The sequence below is a fragment of the Eublepharis macularius genome, chromosome 1 (genome assembly GCF_028583425.1).
Source record: "Eublepharis macularius isolate TG4126 chromosome 1, MPM_Emac_v1.0, whole genome shotgun sequence".
Taxonomy (NCBI): domain Eukaryota; kingdom Metazoa; phylum Chordata; class Lepidosauria; order Squamata; family Eublepharidae; genus Eublepharis; species Eublepharis macularius.
This window is the reverse complement of record NC_072790.1, coordinates 146,430,985-146,450,933: the sequence shown is the minus strand read 5'-3', so window position 1 is coordinate 146,450,933 and position 19,949 is coordinate 146,430,985. Positions and strand designations below refer to the sequence as shown.

Sequence of the window (19,949 nt, the reverse complement as noted above, 5' to 3'; positions counted from 1 at the left end):
CATTTTTATGAGAAAGCTTTACACAATGTATTGATTGGTCAAGAAGTCAGGAGAGACGGGGTGCAGGGGAAGGGGAATTGAAAAATATAGACACAATGATTTAAAATGCTATGCAAAATCAGTTTTATATATAGATGATGATAAATATCCAAGGATCTGGCTAGCTGCCAGACTGCACTGGAGAGTTACCATACACCACAGGCTTGCTGTACTTAATGCTATTTATACTACTTGAGTCCTCTGACTTAAAAAAAAAATCTCAAGCAATTCCTATCTTGTTATGGTCACAGAGGAGTTTAATGGCAGATTTAGGCAAAGTGTAGCAGTCCCCTTTTGAATGAGAAATAGCACTAATCTGTAGAAAGGATACTGGACTGAATTGTTCGTTAAAGATGTCCACACTGATGTACTGCCAATGGTAGGAAGAAGCAATAACCACTGGGAATTCAGAAAATCTAGCAGACACTCTTACTTTTCAACAATCTCATAGGCAAGATGAAGAGAAACTTCAAAGTCCTAACTTGCATGAATCACCCACATTCATATTTACTTAAGTTTCTGCTAAACTACCAAGTTGTAAAAAGTGTGACACCGAACCCCATCATTTCAATTGAAACTTAGTTCCCTCACCCAAGCCATCACATTTGAGATTTTACTAGCTCTTCATATATATACTCCCAACACTTCTTTTACAGCCCCTCAACGGATTAAATATTGGTTAAAATGCCACAACCAAACTGAGATGTTATCAGGATACTGACTTTGCATCTAATATTGAACTCCATATTTGAGCATAGAATACAAATAGCTGTATATAAGCACATGGCCTTAGCCACATTTTAATACATACCATAAGCTGTTAACAGTAGCAGTAGCACAGCAGGATTTGAGTCTAGTGGTGCCTTAGAGACCAACAAGGTTTTCAGGGTATAAGCTTTTGTGAGTCAGAGCTTCCTTCTTCAGATCACAGATAGATTTCCATTCAGGAAATCTGTACATTGGACAAACCAGCCAATCTCTGCACAAAATAATAAATGGACACAAATCTGACATTAAAAATGGCAACATCCAGAAACCAGTAGGAGAACACTCCAATCATCAAGGACTTAAAGGTCACTGTAGTTCAACAGAATCCTTTCAAAAACAGAAACCAACGGGAAGCTGAATTGGAATTCATATGTAAATTTGACTCAGTCAGGCTGGGATTGAATAGAGACTATGAATGGATATCTCAGTATCAGAAGTAACTGACTTCCTTAACAGAAGTAAACTGATCTCCATATCAGAAGCTACTGTTTGCATCTACTCCTCCCTCCCCTCTCCACCTATATATCTGACCAGTTTCTTCTTGCCCTCCATGCATCTGACGAAGAGAACTGTGATTCTCGAAAGCTTATACTACAATAAAGTTGGTTAGTCTTAAAGGTGCTACTGGACTCTTTTTGATTTTGCTACTACAGACTAACACGGCTAACTCCTTTGCATTCAGGATTTGAATCCAATGGCAACTTAGAGACCAGCAAGATTTTCAGGGTATAAGTATTTGAAGAGAGCTCTGACCCTTGAAAGCTTATACCAAAAGAGCTATTTCCCCAAAAGCAATAGTATCCTCTTACTTGCAAATGAGTATTTCTAGTTGATATATGATGCTTCTAATGAATACATTCAGTGCATGAGATTTCAAGATGAGTATGTTGTGTGTGTACCACACATTGTACTAGCTTTAATCATGAACAAAAAATTCATGGTTTTCCATGTGCTCCATTTTTTAAAAACATTAAATACACACAAATCCCAAACATCTAAAATTGAATGAAAACTGGGTCTCATTTTATGTATTAAAAAGCAAAGGGACACATTGCTGTGTGTAAATCTGCATTTTGATTTGATGAACAGCTGCGCTAGTGAAACGTAAGATTCCTTGCAGAGAAAACAACACCCATTGATGAATCTTAGTAACTATTTAGATGTTAAAAAAATTAACCGTCTTCAGTTTTTTCTCCTCTGTAGTGCCATAATCCACAGCACTCAATGTTGTGAAGTTGGTGTTTCATTTCTAATAGTTATTTCATAAAGATATTTAGTGAAGTTTCTCTCTGCTGGTGTCAGTATTCTGTGCAGGCGTCAAGAGATACTGTACACGAGAACCTTTGCCTGCAGCTTGTAGGGAGGAAGATCCACAGACCCTCCCTTGGCTTTGATTCCAAACCAAAGCCAACCCATGAGTGGCATTCTTTGCAAACCTATGTGTTTGCAAAGACCATCAAGTTTACACTGGATTATGTTGCCTAATGTAGTTTTTCCTTTCATTTCCAGCCATGGTCATAGCACACAAGTTGCTCTAAAAGCTAACAGAATAAATCTATACAATTTTGAATAAAAAGAGATACAGGGCTACATTGGCCACTTTATGCATGTATGTGTAAAGTCCCATCAAGTTACCCCCACATCAAGTGGGGTTGCCACCCCCCATGGCAACCCCACAGGGATTTCAAGGCAAGAAATGAGCAGAAGCGGTTCGCCATTATCTGCCTCTTTGTAGTGGCACCGGGTCTTCCACAGTGGTCTCCCATCCAAGTACTAACCAGGGCTAACCTTGCTTACCTTCAGAGATATGACAAGAACAGGCTAGCCAGGACCATCCAGGTCAGAGCACATTGCTAATGAAGTCCAACTGCTTCTCACATATGTGCAGTTACCTTATTGCATTGATACAACAGTCCTAAAAATTACATAGTATCAGATATGAGCTCTGAGTCACGATCTGGTATAACTTTTGTTAGTCTTTAAGATGCCACTGAGCTCGTTTTATTTTGCTACTACAATCTACCTCTGCCACTGAGATAAACTTAACATAAAAGCAAATCTTGCAGTCTTCATATAATTTCAGGAAGTCATAAAAAGCATGCTACTATACTTTTTGCTGATACAAATGTGTTAACTGCGAGAAAAAGCTATTTAACAGTGTAAACTTTTTTTTAAAAAAGCACAACTGAACAATGATACATGAACTAGAATGGATGGCAATACATGTATATAACATTTTTTGGCTATGTTATGATTGGCAGCATTGCAATGGTATTTTTGTTAATAAGTTCCATTTCATTTGTAAAGGTTTTTCAAATCTCTCCAAGCACGTGGCATTTCCCCTGTAAACATTCTGAGGGATTAGAATGTAGGAAGATAGGCATGAAGGACTAAACCAATATTTAGTTAGTACTCTGGTACAACAGACAAGTCAGGTCAAATTCCAGCAATGAGAGCTGAGTAAGAGTAAAACTGATCTCCATAGGAGAGATTGCTGTAGCTTCTCAACTCTATCTCAATGTAACAACTTGACACCTTTACCAGTTCCTTTAAATCATAGTATGGTCTCAGAAGTGTCACCTGAAAGCTGCAACATTTCTTCTTTTAAAGTATTCATACATTTTGTAATTAACTAGACAGATATTAAATTATTAGCATAGAATATTTTCACTCAGTAGAAAATACTGTAGAAAAAAATTATCCCGTGTAACGTACGGAGATGCTTCCTGCAAACACAACTGACTTCTACATATGAATACTTGCATGGTTTGTGCAAAGAGAAAAAACCCTGCATCTCCCACTAAAGGGAGTGTTCTTTTCTAGCATGGACACACATCTATCCCAAAAAGATGTTCTTGTGTGAGTCTTTGCTGGAAATTTGCTAAAATGTCATGCCCCTGCCCATTTTTCAAGTTTAATAGATTTATGAAGTGTAAATAGACCATGAAACCTGGATTAATGTGATCTCTCACTAGAGTTAAAAGGTAAATCTGACTATTGGGAAGAATTCTGAGTACATTCAGATGGCCAGCTCTCTTGTGACACAATGACTTTTTGCTGGTTTCATGCAAGGAGGATTCCATTCATGATCAGCCCCACGCTTGCCAAAAACCAGCCATCATGACCTTGCATCCAAATGTTAGGCTCTTCAGACAAGGGAACCCTACCTGCTGTCAACTTCAACGTATCATCATACAGGGAAAACTCGTTACCTATCTCCAGAAATAACTATTTGAACCAGTTGCAAAATTAAATCTTTTCCATCCTGCACATTTTAAGACCTAAAATTCTTGCATCCTACTCCTGAATATATGCACTAGTGCTACATTTATGGTTTGTGATATTACACATGTGCAAAACAGTTGCCTTGCCTCGGATTGGCAATAAAGAGCACCATAAGTTTCAAAAAAAAGGCTGTGAAGCAAAATATTGAAGTTCAAATACAGTTGTAACAACACATTCTATTTGAGTTATCTTCAGATTATATTCCCCAGTTAAATAATGACTCGACCAAACTGATTCTGGGGAAATCATTAATACTGATGTATTGCTTTACATAGCACAAGAAAGTGTTAAGTTGATAAAAACTCCTGAAGACTCTTCAGTGCTCATCATTACTAGAAACAAAAATTTTAAACTAAGGCAAAATGCATAAAGACAATAATTAATAGGACATACATCTTCCTAAAAAGGTTTAAAGTATTAGTGTTAAAACATTTTCCTACTACTATTATATAGCTCAGATCTTTTAAAATGCAGAATGGTGTTATATTAAATGACTCTCTGCTATGTAGTATTATGAATCTATTTCTAGTAGTGCTAACGCATTATTTCTTCTATGTTTGAACATCTCCAGATAAGTCTGTTCTTCCAAACATGTTCAGCTCCTCTACTCTTAGAACCGTATTAGTAGAGCAATAAGGGAAGCCATGGAATGATAGCTGTGCTTTTAAAACTAGAAATTGGATTCGCTTCAACTGGTTTAACTTATGACCTTTTCAGCTGTTGGATCAAGTTCTGTTAGCAGGCATCTAGCCAGGACAGAAAACTAAAATGTAAGGGGATGCAAGCTGCTTTGCAGTCAGTCTGTGGGTGCTTAGCTGCCTATAGAAAGTCTCCTGTAACATTTGTTAGATAGCAACTAAGCTGATCTATATTAGCCCATCAGCTCTTTGGGAATTCAAGAATTTTCTGGATTGTACAGCAAATAACCACCATCCCAGCCACCACTACCTGATATCAAGTAGAGAAGAAACAGTCATGTAAAGTACCTTCCAGGAGAGACATTAGGAGAAGAACTGCTTTCTAGGCTTTTTCTCATAACCTAGGTTGTAGTAGCATGCGTTATTAATACGTGGTGAGAACGGAAAAGTCTCATTATTTTAATATATAAAGCATATGTGGATCTGTATTGTGTTTGTAACTGGAGTGGAAAATATTACTCAAGATAAGATGCAAAACTGCCTGAATAATTGTATTTATTTTCAGAAACAGAGCACTGTATTGAAGCAATGAGAGAAGATCTGCTCCAAACCATGCTGTAAAATTCACTTGTGGAATAACTTATACTTTCTTATACTTAAGTTTTCTTTTTTTTAATATGGAATATCACCTAGCTACCAACAGACAGACTAAATTCTTTAACGCTTTTTTATTTAGAGTAAATATTTTATTTTAAGAGTTCAAAACAATGTTAAAAAGTGATTGTTTAATTCTTTCTAAAATTCAAAATTCTCTTATGCCTGCCTGTAGACATAAAGTTCATAATTTGATTTCAAAACAAATTCAAAGTATGGATTAGATTTTAAATCTCCAAGTTCATTGGCTTGCAGCAAATCCTTCACCTCTGGTAGATATTCGCTGAGCTGAACTCCTATAAACAGAAAGAACATGGTGTTAGCCAGTATGTTGGATTATTATGGAAACGTATGTTTCTGATTATCTTGGTTGGAAGTGGGATACAACTGGGTAAGTTTTAATTTTTAAAATATATTTGGTAACTTCCTTTTGCCCTTTGCAAATCTAGTCTCATTTCAATTTTGCCTCTTCAGTCTTGCAAAAGCCATTTTTTCCTGCTTGTTTAGTAACACAGGCATACGTTACATTCCATACAACAAAACAATTTACCTTCTTTCAGCAGCTTTTGTAGTATCTTTACAAATATGCTGTCTTTAGAGGCATCAATTGGATCATCTCTGCCTTCTGAACTAGACCAACTGCAATCCAAAAATAAGCATGATAACATAGTTTGCTTCATTTGAAACCTGAGAACTGACAAGTTATTAAACTAAAATTTCCACTGTGCTCTCTCTCCTGTGTGTACATTTCTACCTTAGTTATCTGTAGCTGGCTTGCACACTTTAGTAGCAATGATAACTGAAGTTCAGCTATGTCATAGCAACATTAAGGATATTAGAAGGCAAGCTTTACATTATAAAAATCCATATAAAATAGTTACTATTATGATGCATTTCTAAACTATGCTGAGAAAAGACATGGAGATGCTGGCACTAGTCTGGTCCTTCAACAGTATTCAAGATCTAAAAAGGGAGCCCATCCGATGGAAAGACTAGTCAAATATCAACAATGATATCAAAGGACTGGGAAACATCTTTTAGTGCTTTTGGTTTAATATTTACCACATTATATATGCTGGCAAGCCTTTGTGCACCTTTATCTGTAAATGGCAAATTGTCTTGCTAGCAGGTTAATTGAACTCCCAGACTGCCAGAGTGTGTCTGTTGCAAGATAAAGAGTCATACTTGAGCTCTGGTATAGTGTTAATAACAACATCATCATGATGCCTGGTCAAAGTGCAATCAATGGCTTTAAACCAGAGTAACTATGCACAGGATTGCTAGGCATGCTGAGAAAAGGGATAGATTCTACCATGATTTCCATTCACTCCTGCTGATATAGAAGTAGTGAACAGAATAAATGAAAATTTAGTACCATGTTAGGAAGCCATTAAGGTGTCCCATGAACCTCAAGATGCTACCTAAGAATTCAGAACCATACATAGCTATAAAGCATGGAAGCATGTGAATTTTGCTCTACAGGACAGGTAAGTCAAAGAATACAAATGCTGCATTTTGAAGAAGCCTTGATATTCACAGGAACATGATTACCCTTGTTAACCTAAAGGTCCATCATGCTAAATACAGTATTTGAATAAGAATCAATTTCTAACAATGTCTGGCTTTAAAAAAAGGCAATGGGAGTAACTCCCATGAAAGTGCTTTTAGGATTGTACTAAATGTGGACTTTTTCTCAGTAATTTGAGAATGGTATTAGATAAACTTTGAAGTTTTTAATAAAGAAAAGGAAGAACAGAGAGTAGGGGTGTGCAATTCAGCATATATAGTCCAAAAAGATGGCCAAAAATAACTTATGTTGGGGTATATTCAATACCAATCATATCTGGATTCTTCATTATTGGGATCCCAATTAATCCTGGAAATATTTGAGATTACCCGGGTCTGCCATTCCAAAGATTGCAATATCTTGTTTTTCTTATCTTCACAAGTTTCCCAGGCAAAGAAAAGGGAGGGGGAGGGAGGCAATTCTCACAGGCTATTGGCATCACTCATTAGGGGGAGTTCAACTGTCTGTTCAATCACGATAATTCTCTTGTGTGGTCTACAAGTAAACGGTTGTGGTTAATTTTGGAATCCTCCCCCCCACACAAAAAAACCTGGATCCAAATACTAAAGACCTGAATATTGGAAATACTGATATTTATGGCCTTCCAGATACCTGAACCTGAAAAATACTGTTTGTTTGTTTTTAGTGCAGACCCAGTGGGGAGACAATGATTTTCTGAACTGCAAACAGAAGGGCAGAAGATCTGTCCAACTCTGGAGTCCTTATTAACAGTATCTAATATAAATCTAGAAAGTGCGTAGAGGAGGTTGCAAATAATACTAACTTTGTTTAAAGTTCAGTAAATGGATTATACTTGAGTGTGCCTTAAAGAAAATTTTATAGTCAGCAATCCATTTCATGAAAAAAAATTCCACTGTTGCTTTTCAACAGCAACAGAGAACACCCCCTGCCAGTGTAGCAGGTTTAAGAGCATCAGCCATGGAGTCTGAAGGTCTCTGATTCAAGTCTCTGTCCTTTTACCAGGAAGATAATACACTCTCTCTTGAGACCCCAGTCTTTATTAAGACCTGTACTAAAATGTATTGGGAGAAAAATAGGGATTCAAATATTTTAAATAAAATACAGTACTAAAACTAGAATACTAAAAACAGTACTTGCTGTTTCTTTTGTTAAGAAACAAAAGCCTCAGTGGCTTTTGCAAGGCAACCACAATAGCATTGTGGTTTCTGTTTGTAAAAGCAGGGGAAGGGCCCTTTCCAGGGCTGTTCAGGCCCTTCTGGGGGGACTCATTGGGGCCAGAACCAGCATTAATTACTAGGTGTCTTGCTACAATGCGACTTGCATGACTCATCCAGGCCTAGCTGATCACTATTGTTCAACAGTAGCTACCCCAAGAAAGCCAGTGTGTAGAGTGGTTAGAGTTTCAGACTAGAATATGAGAGACCTCAGTTCCAATCCCCATTCTGCCAAGGGAACATAGTGGGTGACCTTGGGCCTCTCTTACATTCTAAGCCTAACCCACTTCATAGGAAGATGGTTTCAGGTAGGTAGCCATGTTGATGTACAGTAGAAGAGCAAGATTTAACTCCAATTGCGCTTTAAAGACCAAGATCAAAATAATCTTATAAGACAAATCTGATGCTACTTGAATCTTGCTGTTATACTTCACAGGGTTGTTGTAAGAATAAAATGGAGGATAGGAAAAAATTGTTTTGGGTTCCCATTGTGGAGAAAGGTGGAATATAAATGAAGTAAATAAATAATATAGCTGAAGAGGAAGGACAGATTAAAGGTAGGCTGGTGGGAAGGAGAGAAGAAAACAGGAATCGGGGAGCAGTTATGATGGCTGCCAGATGGAAAGAAAGAGGGAATAGTGTGGGGATGGGATACATGTGAAAGTGAGATGCTCCCCCACAAGCTCACACAACAGGGCCTGAGGAGAAGCTGCCAGGGGAAGGAAAAGCTGAAGAGAATGGGACAGATAAAGGTATGTTTGACTGGAGGGTGGAAAGGAAGCAGGAAAAGCAAAGAGGCTATAAGCCTTTTAGAGAAAGGAAAGAAGAAATAATGGGAAAGGAGAAAATGCAATGCCCCCACTTGTTATTCTCTAAGCCATTATACGCCGTCTATTATTCTAAATAGTATAGTTTTTGTATAATTTGACTATACAATCAGATATCAGAAATTTTAATAACAGTAAATATTGAACACGAGTTTTAAGTAATTTTTCACTTACTTGTCTCTCTGAAGAGCTTTGCAAAGTATTTTAAGTTTCAGATCATTTATATCCACTTGATCATCCTTGATTTAAAATGGAGAAAAATGTTAAGCATGCTTGTTATTTCAGAAGAAAAATGTAATCTATAAACTACAAAATCAAAAGCAGGGAACAGTTTTAAGGCCCTCTCAAGGAGAAATTAATACAGAATGGGGCCTGGAGGATGAGAAGGACATGGCTAGAGATGAGCCCAGATAATTCAAGTTTTTGAAAAATGCTACAGAATGAAAAACAAAGGAGAAAAATTCCATGACTCTACCAAAAGGGACATCAAGATATTTTAAGCAGATACATACCCAAATGATGGAAGACCAAGAAAAAGATGACAAAGAGAAAGATGACAAAGCAACAGCTATTTTAGACAAACAATGATGGGAAAGAAGGAAGTGAAGAACAGAGGAAGTAAACACATGAAAAATTCTGAATAAAGAAGATGGAGCCAAGACTCATGGATAAAAAAAGTATGCCATTGTGTGTGTGTCCATGTGAAACTGGAAGTTCATACAAGACACTGCTAAAAGTCTTGCTTCAAACAGAACTCAAGATTTTTGGGGTTAATGTAATTGGAAGGGGGGACTTTAAGGGCAGATCAAATATGGAATAGGGTGGATTAACTGTTATTAAAGACTCAGTAAAGAAGAGGTGGGAAGGAGATTGTTGGCAACCAACAGCATCAGGCTAGATGAAAGCATAAGCTTACTATGGAGAAAGACTATTTGGAAAATAGTGGAAAAACACTACTAAAACTACACCTTCCATTCCTGTGTAGTCAAGCAATGAATTTCTGCACAGTAGTGTTTCAACACAAGACACAAGTCATTTTATTCTCTGCAGAGGGACATCCAACAGAAAAACAAGGTTGGAAAAGTCATGGCAAGGATGGACAGTGAGAAAAAAAGACACAGCAATCTTCAATAAGGAAGAACAAGATGCAAACAACAATGGACATCTAGCAAAATTTTCAGACATGCTATGCACCTGGCAACATGAAGTTACATGGTTCACATAAATGGGGATTCTCACATTTAAGTTTTCTAAAAAGTCTCTATCCTGTATTGTATTTGTGCAATGAAGCATGAGATTTTGACTGGTTGAACTGGTGATTGTAGTTAAAATTCTGTGAGAATGGAAAAGTATCAGTTTGGCTAGGAATAAAAACTCAAATCAGGGAAGACTAAGGAATTGGAAGAGATCCTGGGACCCAGAAAGAAAAGAGTCAAGTAGTGCAATCCTATCTAGTTACTCCAGTCTAAGTTCATCAACTCTGAGGGACTTCAACTACAGTAGCTCTTCACAGGATCTGAAGGGGTCAGAAGTAAGTGAGCTGAATGAAAGGTCCTGAGTAGGCAGATAAATCCTGAAGAAAGGGTAGTGGAGAATGAAATGTAAGTAAAATGACAGAGAAGACAAGGAATTGAATCAAGGAGATAATCAGAAAGGGTGTTCTGAAGAAATCTCTATATGTTTCAGATCAGAAGTGGTGGGAGACAGGTAAAAAAATGAGGATGGCTAAAGAAAGCAGGTCAAAATAGGCAGGAAAAGTAGACATCTCAGGAAATAATTGGGCAGGGGTGGTGAAAAGATGAGCCAAGGAGAGAGAGAAGAACAGAACAAAAACTATATATAAGATCCCAAGTAGGAATGTGGCCTGTTGATAGGAAGTGGGCAGGGAGCCACGAAGGCACAAGGGTTGCTAGGTCATGGGTTTAAGAACTAATAGGCTAATGCTAGGAACTACTGATTCTACTTTCACTGCTACACCATGACTTGACAACCCTACTATGGCAATAACAGCCAACATATGTGGGTGTGAGAGAGAGAGGAAAAGGAATTTTGTATTGATTTGAAGTTTATGGCTGCAGGCATTTAAGAGAAATTTCGAAAGTTTCTCTGAAGGAGCACCAACTAACCATTTTCATTCAAAATTCTAGTTATTTGAAAATAAAATTGACCTTTAAAAGACACATACAACAACTTAAAACAACTTAAAAGAGAGTTGCTGTAGCAGAGTGGTTAAGTGGTTTGGCTGTGAATCAGCACTCTACTGGTTTGAATCCCACTACTGCCATGAGCTCAGTAGGTGGCCTTGGGTAAGCCACTCCTCTCAGCCCCAGCTCCCCAGCTGTATTGTGGGGATAATAATAACACTAACTTGTTCACCGCTCCGGGTGGGGCACTAATCTGTCTAGAAGAGCAGTATATAAGCGCAGTTGTTGTCGTTGTTGTAGTTGTTATTAAAACAAATCATGTTGTGGCTAGAACACTGAGATTTAATCAGCAACTATTGTTTTTTTTTCTTTTTATCCTGAAAGTCTTACCCTCTATCTATAAAATGACAGCTAGCAATAGCAAGGGCATGTTAGCTGTCAAAAAAGACTAACAACTTGATGTATATATTTTCTTGTACATAGATCATAAAATGTATTTTTCTTAAAATGTTTCACTGATTTCTGATCATTCGCATACCTCATCAATATATTCAAGTAGATCAAGTGCTTTCTTGAAGTCATATTCGTTAGCTCTCCTGTTCTCATCACATATGTATAACTGGAGTATAAAGAATGATATACAAACATTATTTTAAGTTTCTAGAGAAGTGTAACTGATCTTATGAAGAACTCCATTTGGGAAGTTCATCCTGTATTCTCACAAATGATCTTTTCAGGGAAATGTGCCTTGATTCAGTAACAGGCATTTTTATAGTAAGAGAGAGTGTCATGGTTTTAGAAATGCATTCCACCCATATTACAATGGAAAGACTGTACTGTATGTAAGGCTGCTATATGATAGGCTTCACTTTTGCATACCATTTAAGGCTGTAGCATTCCCAGTCTATTGTGCTAGGAACATAGTTCCACAAATAAATACTCTATTATAGAAATTAGCTTTACTTGCATATTGGTGGAAACATATAATCATCTACACTGTCCCTAAAACAGAAAGATCTACCAAAGCCTCTGAACAGACTGAATAACATAAAACAGACACCATAAAACATGCCTTCAAGTTTAGGTTGTAAGATTAACATTTAGTTATTATTGCCATACCACCATCTGCAACTGCTAATTGAAAGATAAAGTCACTAGCCCAAAGCAATTAAAACCAAATGGTGACTGTATCAATAAGCCTGGAAAACAGTTAGGTGGCATTTCTTCCTATTCTACTTTTTTGCCACTCCACTCAGTTAAAAGGCATTCTACACTAACATGCATTTCTGTTTTGATTACAACTAGATTTTGCCTTCACACACTGTTTTGTAATTTCATATAAACACCTGAGTGATAAAAGTGATGGAAAGAAAACATGCTGCTATAAAGGATTTGATGTGGGACCAGATAAATAAGATACTGACTTCACAGTAATGCAAGATAGATTATTAGGATAAAGCAGAAAGCTGTCTTGACTTCTAGCAAAGCTGGTCACAGGAATTCTTTCCACCCTGCTCACAAACTTGGTACTCCTGCTATACGGACTGGATTTTTTTTCTCAGTGGTGCCCCAGTCTTACTGCTATTAATCTATGGAAGTTTGCCAGCTCTCCTGGTTCCTTATTTTGTCATGAAATAATGTTAATTTAATTCTGGAGTAAGTTATGAACTGTAACCAAAACCATAAGCTATCTGAACAGTGAAGCACAGAAAGGAGGGGGAAACTGTAGAAATGGATAAGTGAAAACCTAACCCATCTGACATAGAATGCATCCCTGTGTTTCAGGCCTGGAATGGGACTGAGGATTATGTTCAATAGTTAAACTACACAATCGATGCTCTGTATCTGCGCTTGCTGAGTTAAATGCTTTGATGTGATGAAATCACATATGTATAGTTCAGGAAAACTGATAGAAACAGGCCTCCTGGGCAAACATAGCACAAGCTGACCTCCTTCTGAACCACACGTTTATCCAAAACAAATGGCACCATCCACTGTATGCGGCATGCTGTGTTAGAGGAAGACCGGAGAAAAAAATCTTTCAAGGCACAAAACTAGCAGACAAAGTAAAAACTATGACAGACTGGGTAAATCTCTACCCAGACAGCAAGTCATTCTCTATCTACAGCCACCTTGAGTCTCCCTGTGAGTCTCTGTAAGAAAGAGGATTATACATGAACAAAGCATTGAGTATTACATGGGGAGGGGGGGACCCCATGTTCATTCAGCTCAACCTTGACCTTCAATGCAATGCAGAAGTATAAGAGACTCCATCTTTATATTTGGGTTTATCAACATTGTTGCTCAATACTGTTAAGGCATGCCTGGGGCTACATAAGTGTTCAGCTGAATGGGATCCCTACCCATGTTTCCTAGTGAAAATGCCGTATCTGCAGGAAGGGGGGTGGGGAGGTATAACTTTCACTACTTAATCATTGCTTCAAGAAAGATATAAGGAATCAAAGGGGCAAAAAAGGAGTAATGTAAAAATGGAGTAAGAGCTCTAATATGGCCAATTTCCAAGAAGAAATACTGGATGCAGAGAGCTTCTCCCTTTGATCTGCAATTTGAGGTCACTGGGATGCAAGCCCTGCCTCCCACTTCCCTTCCTCCTCCAGGTACTGCTGATGTTGGCCTGGGATAGTTATTTAAGTGGGACCCTGTGCAGGAGGCCTGAGCCGAAGGGCAAGAGCACAAGGGATCTTCACCTGTGGTTCTTAGCCTAGGGCGCGCAGCTAGGGAACAGTCATCGGCTTCAAGAGTTGGAGGACACAAGAGGACAGGAAGAACATCACTATATTATGAACTGCTTCTGGGATGTTTGCAACACCTGATCAACACCACTTGCTTAAAATATACCATGATTGTAGCCCTAGACTGTTGTCTGAGTTGAGCCCACTAGTCAGTTTTATATTCCAATATGTGGTTGTGGAGTGCAATCCTGAGCTTCTTACTTACTGCTTACTTTCTTGGTAGAAAATGTCTGGTGAATTTACTATTCATGTGCAGTTGGGAGCTGGTAGATATGGGAGTGGGACTTACCAAAAACACCCAGCATCAAGCAGTAATGCTCGCTGCTTATCCAACCTCTCCAGTATTCCACCTGCTGACAATGAGGCTACTGCCACATACACTCCTCCCACTGCTACACTAATACTATGCAATATCAGATCTGTTAGGAACAAGGTTGCATGCATGCTGGGAAGAACAGAAAATTGATGTGGCTTGCCTAACAAGAGACGTGGTTGTAGGAAACTGACAAGGTATGTCTATCCCAACTAACTCCCCCTGGCTATGAGGTTCTACACCAACTTCCCTAGGGTATCCAGGGAGGAAGGGTTGCTATTATTCTTCACGAGTCCTTCAACTTCCGCAGATCTCCAGTACAAGCTATAGCTGGTATTGACTGCATGTTCCTGTCTCTGCGAATTAAAGATAGACTGGGTATCCCGCTTGTTAACAGACCACCCAGCTCCCCTATAAGCACCCTTTCTGAGTTGGCAGAGCTGCTAGCAGACATGGTGCTGAAGACACCTAGACTTATTGTTCTGGGAGACTTCAACGTCCATGCTGAGTGTCCCAAGTCAGGCCTGGCTCAGGAATGTATACCTTCCCTGGCAACCCTGGGCCTCTCTCAAATAGTGACAGGCCCTACACGTGAAAGAGGCCAGACCTTAGACTTAATATTTTACACTGAGCCTTTGAGGGAAAACTGTGTTACAACATTGGAAATTTGGCCAGAACCACGGTCAGACAGAAGGACAGTTAAAATGATTCTCCCACAAAGGCTCATAGACCCTTCCAGATTCCAAAATGCCTTGTAGGATTTTAGAATCAACTCTAAATCTTCTTGTCTAACTCTAGTGCTCTGGACCCTTTCCAGTCTGGATTCAGACCAGGGCGTGGGACGGAGACAGGACTAGTAGCATTAGTGGATGATCTCCATCTGAATATAGACAAAGGCCATGCGGGCCATGCCTCCTTATTGCTCCTCCTGGATCTATCTGCAGCCTTTGACAGAGTAGACCATGCCATCCTGTTGAGGCATTTAGAAACAGAAGTGAGCATCAAAGGATGTGCCCTGGACTGGTTTAAAATCATTTCTCATGGAATAGACTCAAAGGGTTGCCATCACAGATCAGCTATCTCCAGAACTAGAATTATCTTGCAGGGTTCTGCAAGGCACAATCTTATCTCTCATGTTATTCAACTTCTATGTAAAGCTTTTAGAAGAACTCAATCGCAGCTATGGAGTTGGATGTCATCAATATGCAGATGACACCCAACTCTATATCTCACTATCCATGTCCCCACAGGATGCAGTAGAAATCTTAGATTCCTGTCTGACAGTCATAGTGAAATGGCTAAAAAAGAACAAACTGAAATTGAACCCAGACAAGATGGAAGTGATACTTGTTGAGAAGGCAGAGATGTTGAAAGGCACTGTACTCCCCACTTTCGATGGAGTTCGTCTGACCCTTGCAGACTCAGTTAAAAGCCTATGGGTTATACTGGATCCAGCGCTACTACTAGAAAAACAAGTTAAGGCAGCTGCAAAAATGCTTTCTACAACCTCACTCTAGCCTGGAAGATGGCTTCTTACCTCATCTCAGCCGGCCTGGCCACCTGGATCCATGCTATGTTAACATCAAGGCTTGACTACTGTAACGCACTATACATAGGTCTGCCATCTAAGTTAACTAGGAGACTCCAACTGGTGCAAAACACTGCAGCTCGATTGTTATCAGAAGCAAGTAGGAGCATGAACACCACTCCCATCCTACAGTCACTCCATTTGCTACCTATCAGTTATCATGCTCAGTTCAAGATATTGGTTTATTACATACAAAGCTCTTCACAGCCTTGGTCCGGCATGCCTACAGTACCATCTCCCTCCCTGTGTTTCTCCACGGCAGTTTCACTCATCTGAACAGCGTCTCCTGCAGATGTCAGCCTGCACATGGGTGAAATCAACAGCAGCCCATACATGGTCTTTCTCTGTTGTGGCCCCTACCTGTGGAATGCCCTACCTGAGAAGGTCAAGAGAGCCTCCACTCTCCTGGCTTTCTGCAAACGATGCAAACAAAATTATTCAAAAAGGCTTTTTACTCGGATATATTGTATTGTAGGGAGGGGGGCTCAGATGCTCTGCTAATGAGTTAGGGACCATAGACTTCACCACTATATTGCCTTACATATTATCCGTTGCTTTAAATATGTACTCCTATGTACTACCTGTGCTTCATGTTGTCTGATATCAGTCCCAGAATTGAGTATGTTCTGTTCCAGCATTTCTTCAACTCTGTATTGGATTCTTGCTAATGTTTTTATAAACTTCTATTTATTTATCCTATGGCATTGTTTATGGAAATGTCCTTGATACTGTACGGAAATGTCCTTGATACTGATTGTTCTAATCTCACACTGTGTAATCTGCCTTGAGTCTCAGTGAGAAAGGTGGACTATAAATGACATAAATAAATAAATATATAAATAAGTAAATAAATAAAAATAATAATATTTTAGACCAGGAATCTCACATGCTAGTCTGACACACAAAGCCAAACTGAAGAACCACCGCCAGTTCCTTTCAACCTCAATGACAAGCTATCTTTAAATAAAGTGGAGGCTTCAGCCCTCTGTCATGACAGTACATACCTCAATCAGCTGTGGGGCACTTAAGACAGGCATTTCATTGAGAATTAATTCTCTTTCAGTCAACAGCTGTTCAGGTAGAGTCTCCTGGTGCAGCAGGAAGTGCTCCTGTTCAGTCATTTCTTGTTCATATTAAGACAAAGGATGGTACATATTACTTTAATGACTGAATACAACGGCAATAAAAATAATGTTTTTAAGTGTAATGCATTACGAATTTATTTTACTTATGTATGTACATATGTATGTGTGTTTCATGTCCTCAGAGGCCACCACAAAGTTTGAGTTTACTTTATCTCAACAGTTCAAAAAGATACTGCTAGATTTTATTTGGAATGATGAAAATATGTAGTCAGATTGCCTACACATAAAATAAGTGTATTTTTTGTAAATAAATCCAACTAAAGGTCCACAATGAATTGCAAAGAAACACCTCAAAAATGTATGTGATAAAAGCAAAGTAGTATGTAAGATCCAAGTCTAACCTAGCACCTAAACAGTTTCATTTTTACACATCTGAGTTATCCCATTCTTATTTTGTAAAAAACTGTCTTTAAAATCCTTTATCAATGCTCAAAGTGGCTCCCCCTCAAAACAGTAAGTTTCTACCATTTATAAATAAAGATAACAGAGTGTGATGAAACACATTCCATCTTCAGTGAAACATCTGAGACTTTACAAAGAAAGATAAAACAAGGTTGCACTTAACCTGTTGTTTGAATGTCTTCTGTGCAGGCACACATGGGATCTGCACATGCACAGGACTGCTACGGATGTTCCAAAGCTCCTCGAGAAATGAGATGCTCACCTGGCCTTTTTGTGCATTTTTTCCTTCAAGTGTGGCTATAAAAGGCTGGGTGAGTGGCTGCCTCCCTCAGTTCAAATGACTGTTGCTGGAGAAGAGCTCACAGCTGGGTTGGAAGAAAGGACATGTACCTGCACAGAAAACCACTTGATGAACAATTACCGGTAAGCGGAACCTTGTTTTCATAGCCGTGGCTTCTGTGCAGTCCCACATGGGAGATTAGTGAGCAGACTTAGCCCAGAGGAGGGTATGAAGCTCTTCCATTGAAAAGACTCATTAGTACAGCTCTACCCACTCCCGCCTCATGTCTAGAGTCAACATCGATGGCATAGTGCTTGATGAAGGCTGAGGGAGTCAACCAAGTGGCTGCTTTGCAGATGTCCATCTACAGGATAACTTGTCTGAAGGCAGAAGAAGCCGAGCGAGCTTGTATAGACTGTGCTTGCAGGTGAAGCAGGCAAGGTTGACTGGACCAAGCATAACAGATGTTAATAAGCCATCCAATCAACTTGGAAATGTTCTGTACAGGGAGTTTTTTCTACCTTTCTTAGATCCAGCAAATGCTACAAATAGTTTAGGGTCTTTGTGAAATGAAGATGTTCTAACTAAATAAAAGGATAAAGCACATTTAAGTCCAATGTGTGGAGAAGTCTTTCCTTGTTGTCCTGAGGTGTCAGAAAAAACACTAGCAGTATGATGTCCTGGTTACCGATGATTACTCTCGCATCATCTTGCTGATTGTGGGGGTTAGGAGAGGGAGGGAAAGTATAGAAGAGACTGCCTTTCCAGGAGATTTTAAAAAGTGTCCCTGATGGAGGACCTCTCCTTCCTTGCCCTTGAACAATACAGAGCACACTTCTTGTTGACCTGAGTGGCAAATAGATCTATAGACCAGGTACTCTAGATAGCAAAGATGAGTTATAAGAATTCTGACTGAATGGATTACTTGTAATTTTTCTGCAACTCAGAGCATCTGCTAGGGTACTGTTTTTCCGTGCGATGTGGTTGGCCCATAGGTATACCTTGTGAAGTAGCACCTACTCTCAAATGAGGGAAGGTTCTCTGCAGTGTCAGGGAGATTGTACCCCCTTGTTTGTTCAAGTAGTGCATGTCTGCTGGGTTGTCCGTGCAAATTCTGAACATTCTTGCCTTGGTTGAAGTTCAGGGCTTTCAAGGCATATCTGAAAGCCCTGAACTCAAGAACACTGATGTGAAAGGAGACCTCTAGAGGAGACCATAACCCAGTTACTTGGGTGGTCCCACAACAAGCTCCTCATCCTGTGAGGGAGAAGTCGATGTTGACTTGATATGTGAATGCGGGTGAAACTGAAGGGGTCCTCACCAACAGGTTCAATGTATTGGTCCACCAGCGCAGCAATCAGAGGACATACCTAAGGACAGACAACAGCTTGTACAGGTTGAGTTGCTGCGGATGGAAGGCTCTGACAAACCAATTTTGAAACAGATAAAAGTTTTAGTCTTGCAAAGGGGACTACCAGTGTGAGAGAGGCCATGAAACCTAACAGTCTTTCAATTTCTTTTGCCTTCTGCTGATGGCAGGCAAGTACCTTCTTGAGGGACTGAAGGTTTGCAATCCTATCCTGAGTGTAGAAAGCTTGACCCTTTATGGAGTCCAGGACTGCCCCTATAAGTTGCCTTCTGTTGGAGGGTAAAAGCAGACTTTTCTATTTTGCCTTTGAGACCAAGTTGGTCAAGAGCGTGGGCACAAGAGTTATCTGGAATGTATCTTTTTGAACTGTGCAGCTATTAGCCGGTTGTCGAGATATGGGAAGAGGATACAACATTTTTCCTTGAGGTGACTTACAACCACTGCCATACTGTTGTGAAAACTCAAGGAGCTGAAGACAGCCTGAATGGAAAAACCTTCTACTGGTACATCATGGGTCCATGCTGAAAATGGAGGTGAACTCTGCGTTTATTGCAATGTGAAAATAAGCATCTCTTAAATCTACAGTAGTGAATCAAACCTGAACTTTTACTAACGGCAGAACATCTTTTAGGGACAACGTACAAAACTTTTTGCGAGTAATGAAAATGGTTTAGAGAACAAAGATCTAGAATAGGGTGGAAGCCCTCTGATTTCTTCTTAATTCCCTCAGAAGAGGGTAGAATCTTATATTGCCCCCTTGAACAGCAGAGAGTCTACTTTTAGAAGAAGAGGGTGGGGAAGCGGGCAGATTCAACAAGGGTGGCATACGTGGAAAGGTTGCTTTGAATTCCAGACAGTAACTCTGTCTGATGATAGAGAGGACTCATGGCTTCTGAGTGATGACCTTCCAGGCTAGCAGAGTAAGGTCGGGGATGCCTGAGAGGGACCTGGCTGGTTTTTTGGAGAGCGAGAACCATCCTT

At 39.4% G+C, this 19,949-nt stretch overlaps 1 protein-coding gene across 1 annotated transcript in view; it reads right to left on the bottom strand.

Moving 5' to 3' along the window:
• Nucleotides 1-4,848: 4,848 nt before the first annotated feature.
• NUP133 (nucleoporin 133) overlaps nucleotides 4,849-19,949 on the bottom strand; it is a 52,739-nt gene continuing 37,638 nt past the window's right edge. Inside the window, exons 22-26 of the mRNA XM_054987544.1 lie at nucleotides 16,777-16,895; nucleotides 11,657-11,737; nucleotides 9,149-9,213; nucleotides 5,935-6,023; nucleotides 4,849-5,680 (exon numbers count right to left, since the gene is read on the bottom strand). Coding sequence (XP_054843519.1) covers nucleotides 5,544-5,680; nucleotides 5,935-6,023; nucleotides 9,149-9,213; nucleotides 11,657-11,737; nucleotides 16,777-16,895 — 491 coding nt within the window. The 3' untranslated portion in view covers nucleotides 4,849-5,543. The remainder of the gene's footprint in view (nucleotides 5,681-5,934; nucleotides 6,024-9,148; nucleotides 9,214-11,656; nucleotides 11,738-16,776; nucleotides 16,896-19,949) is intronic.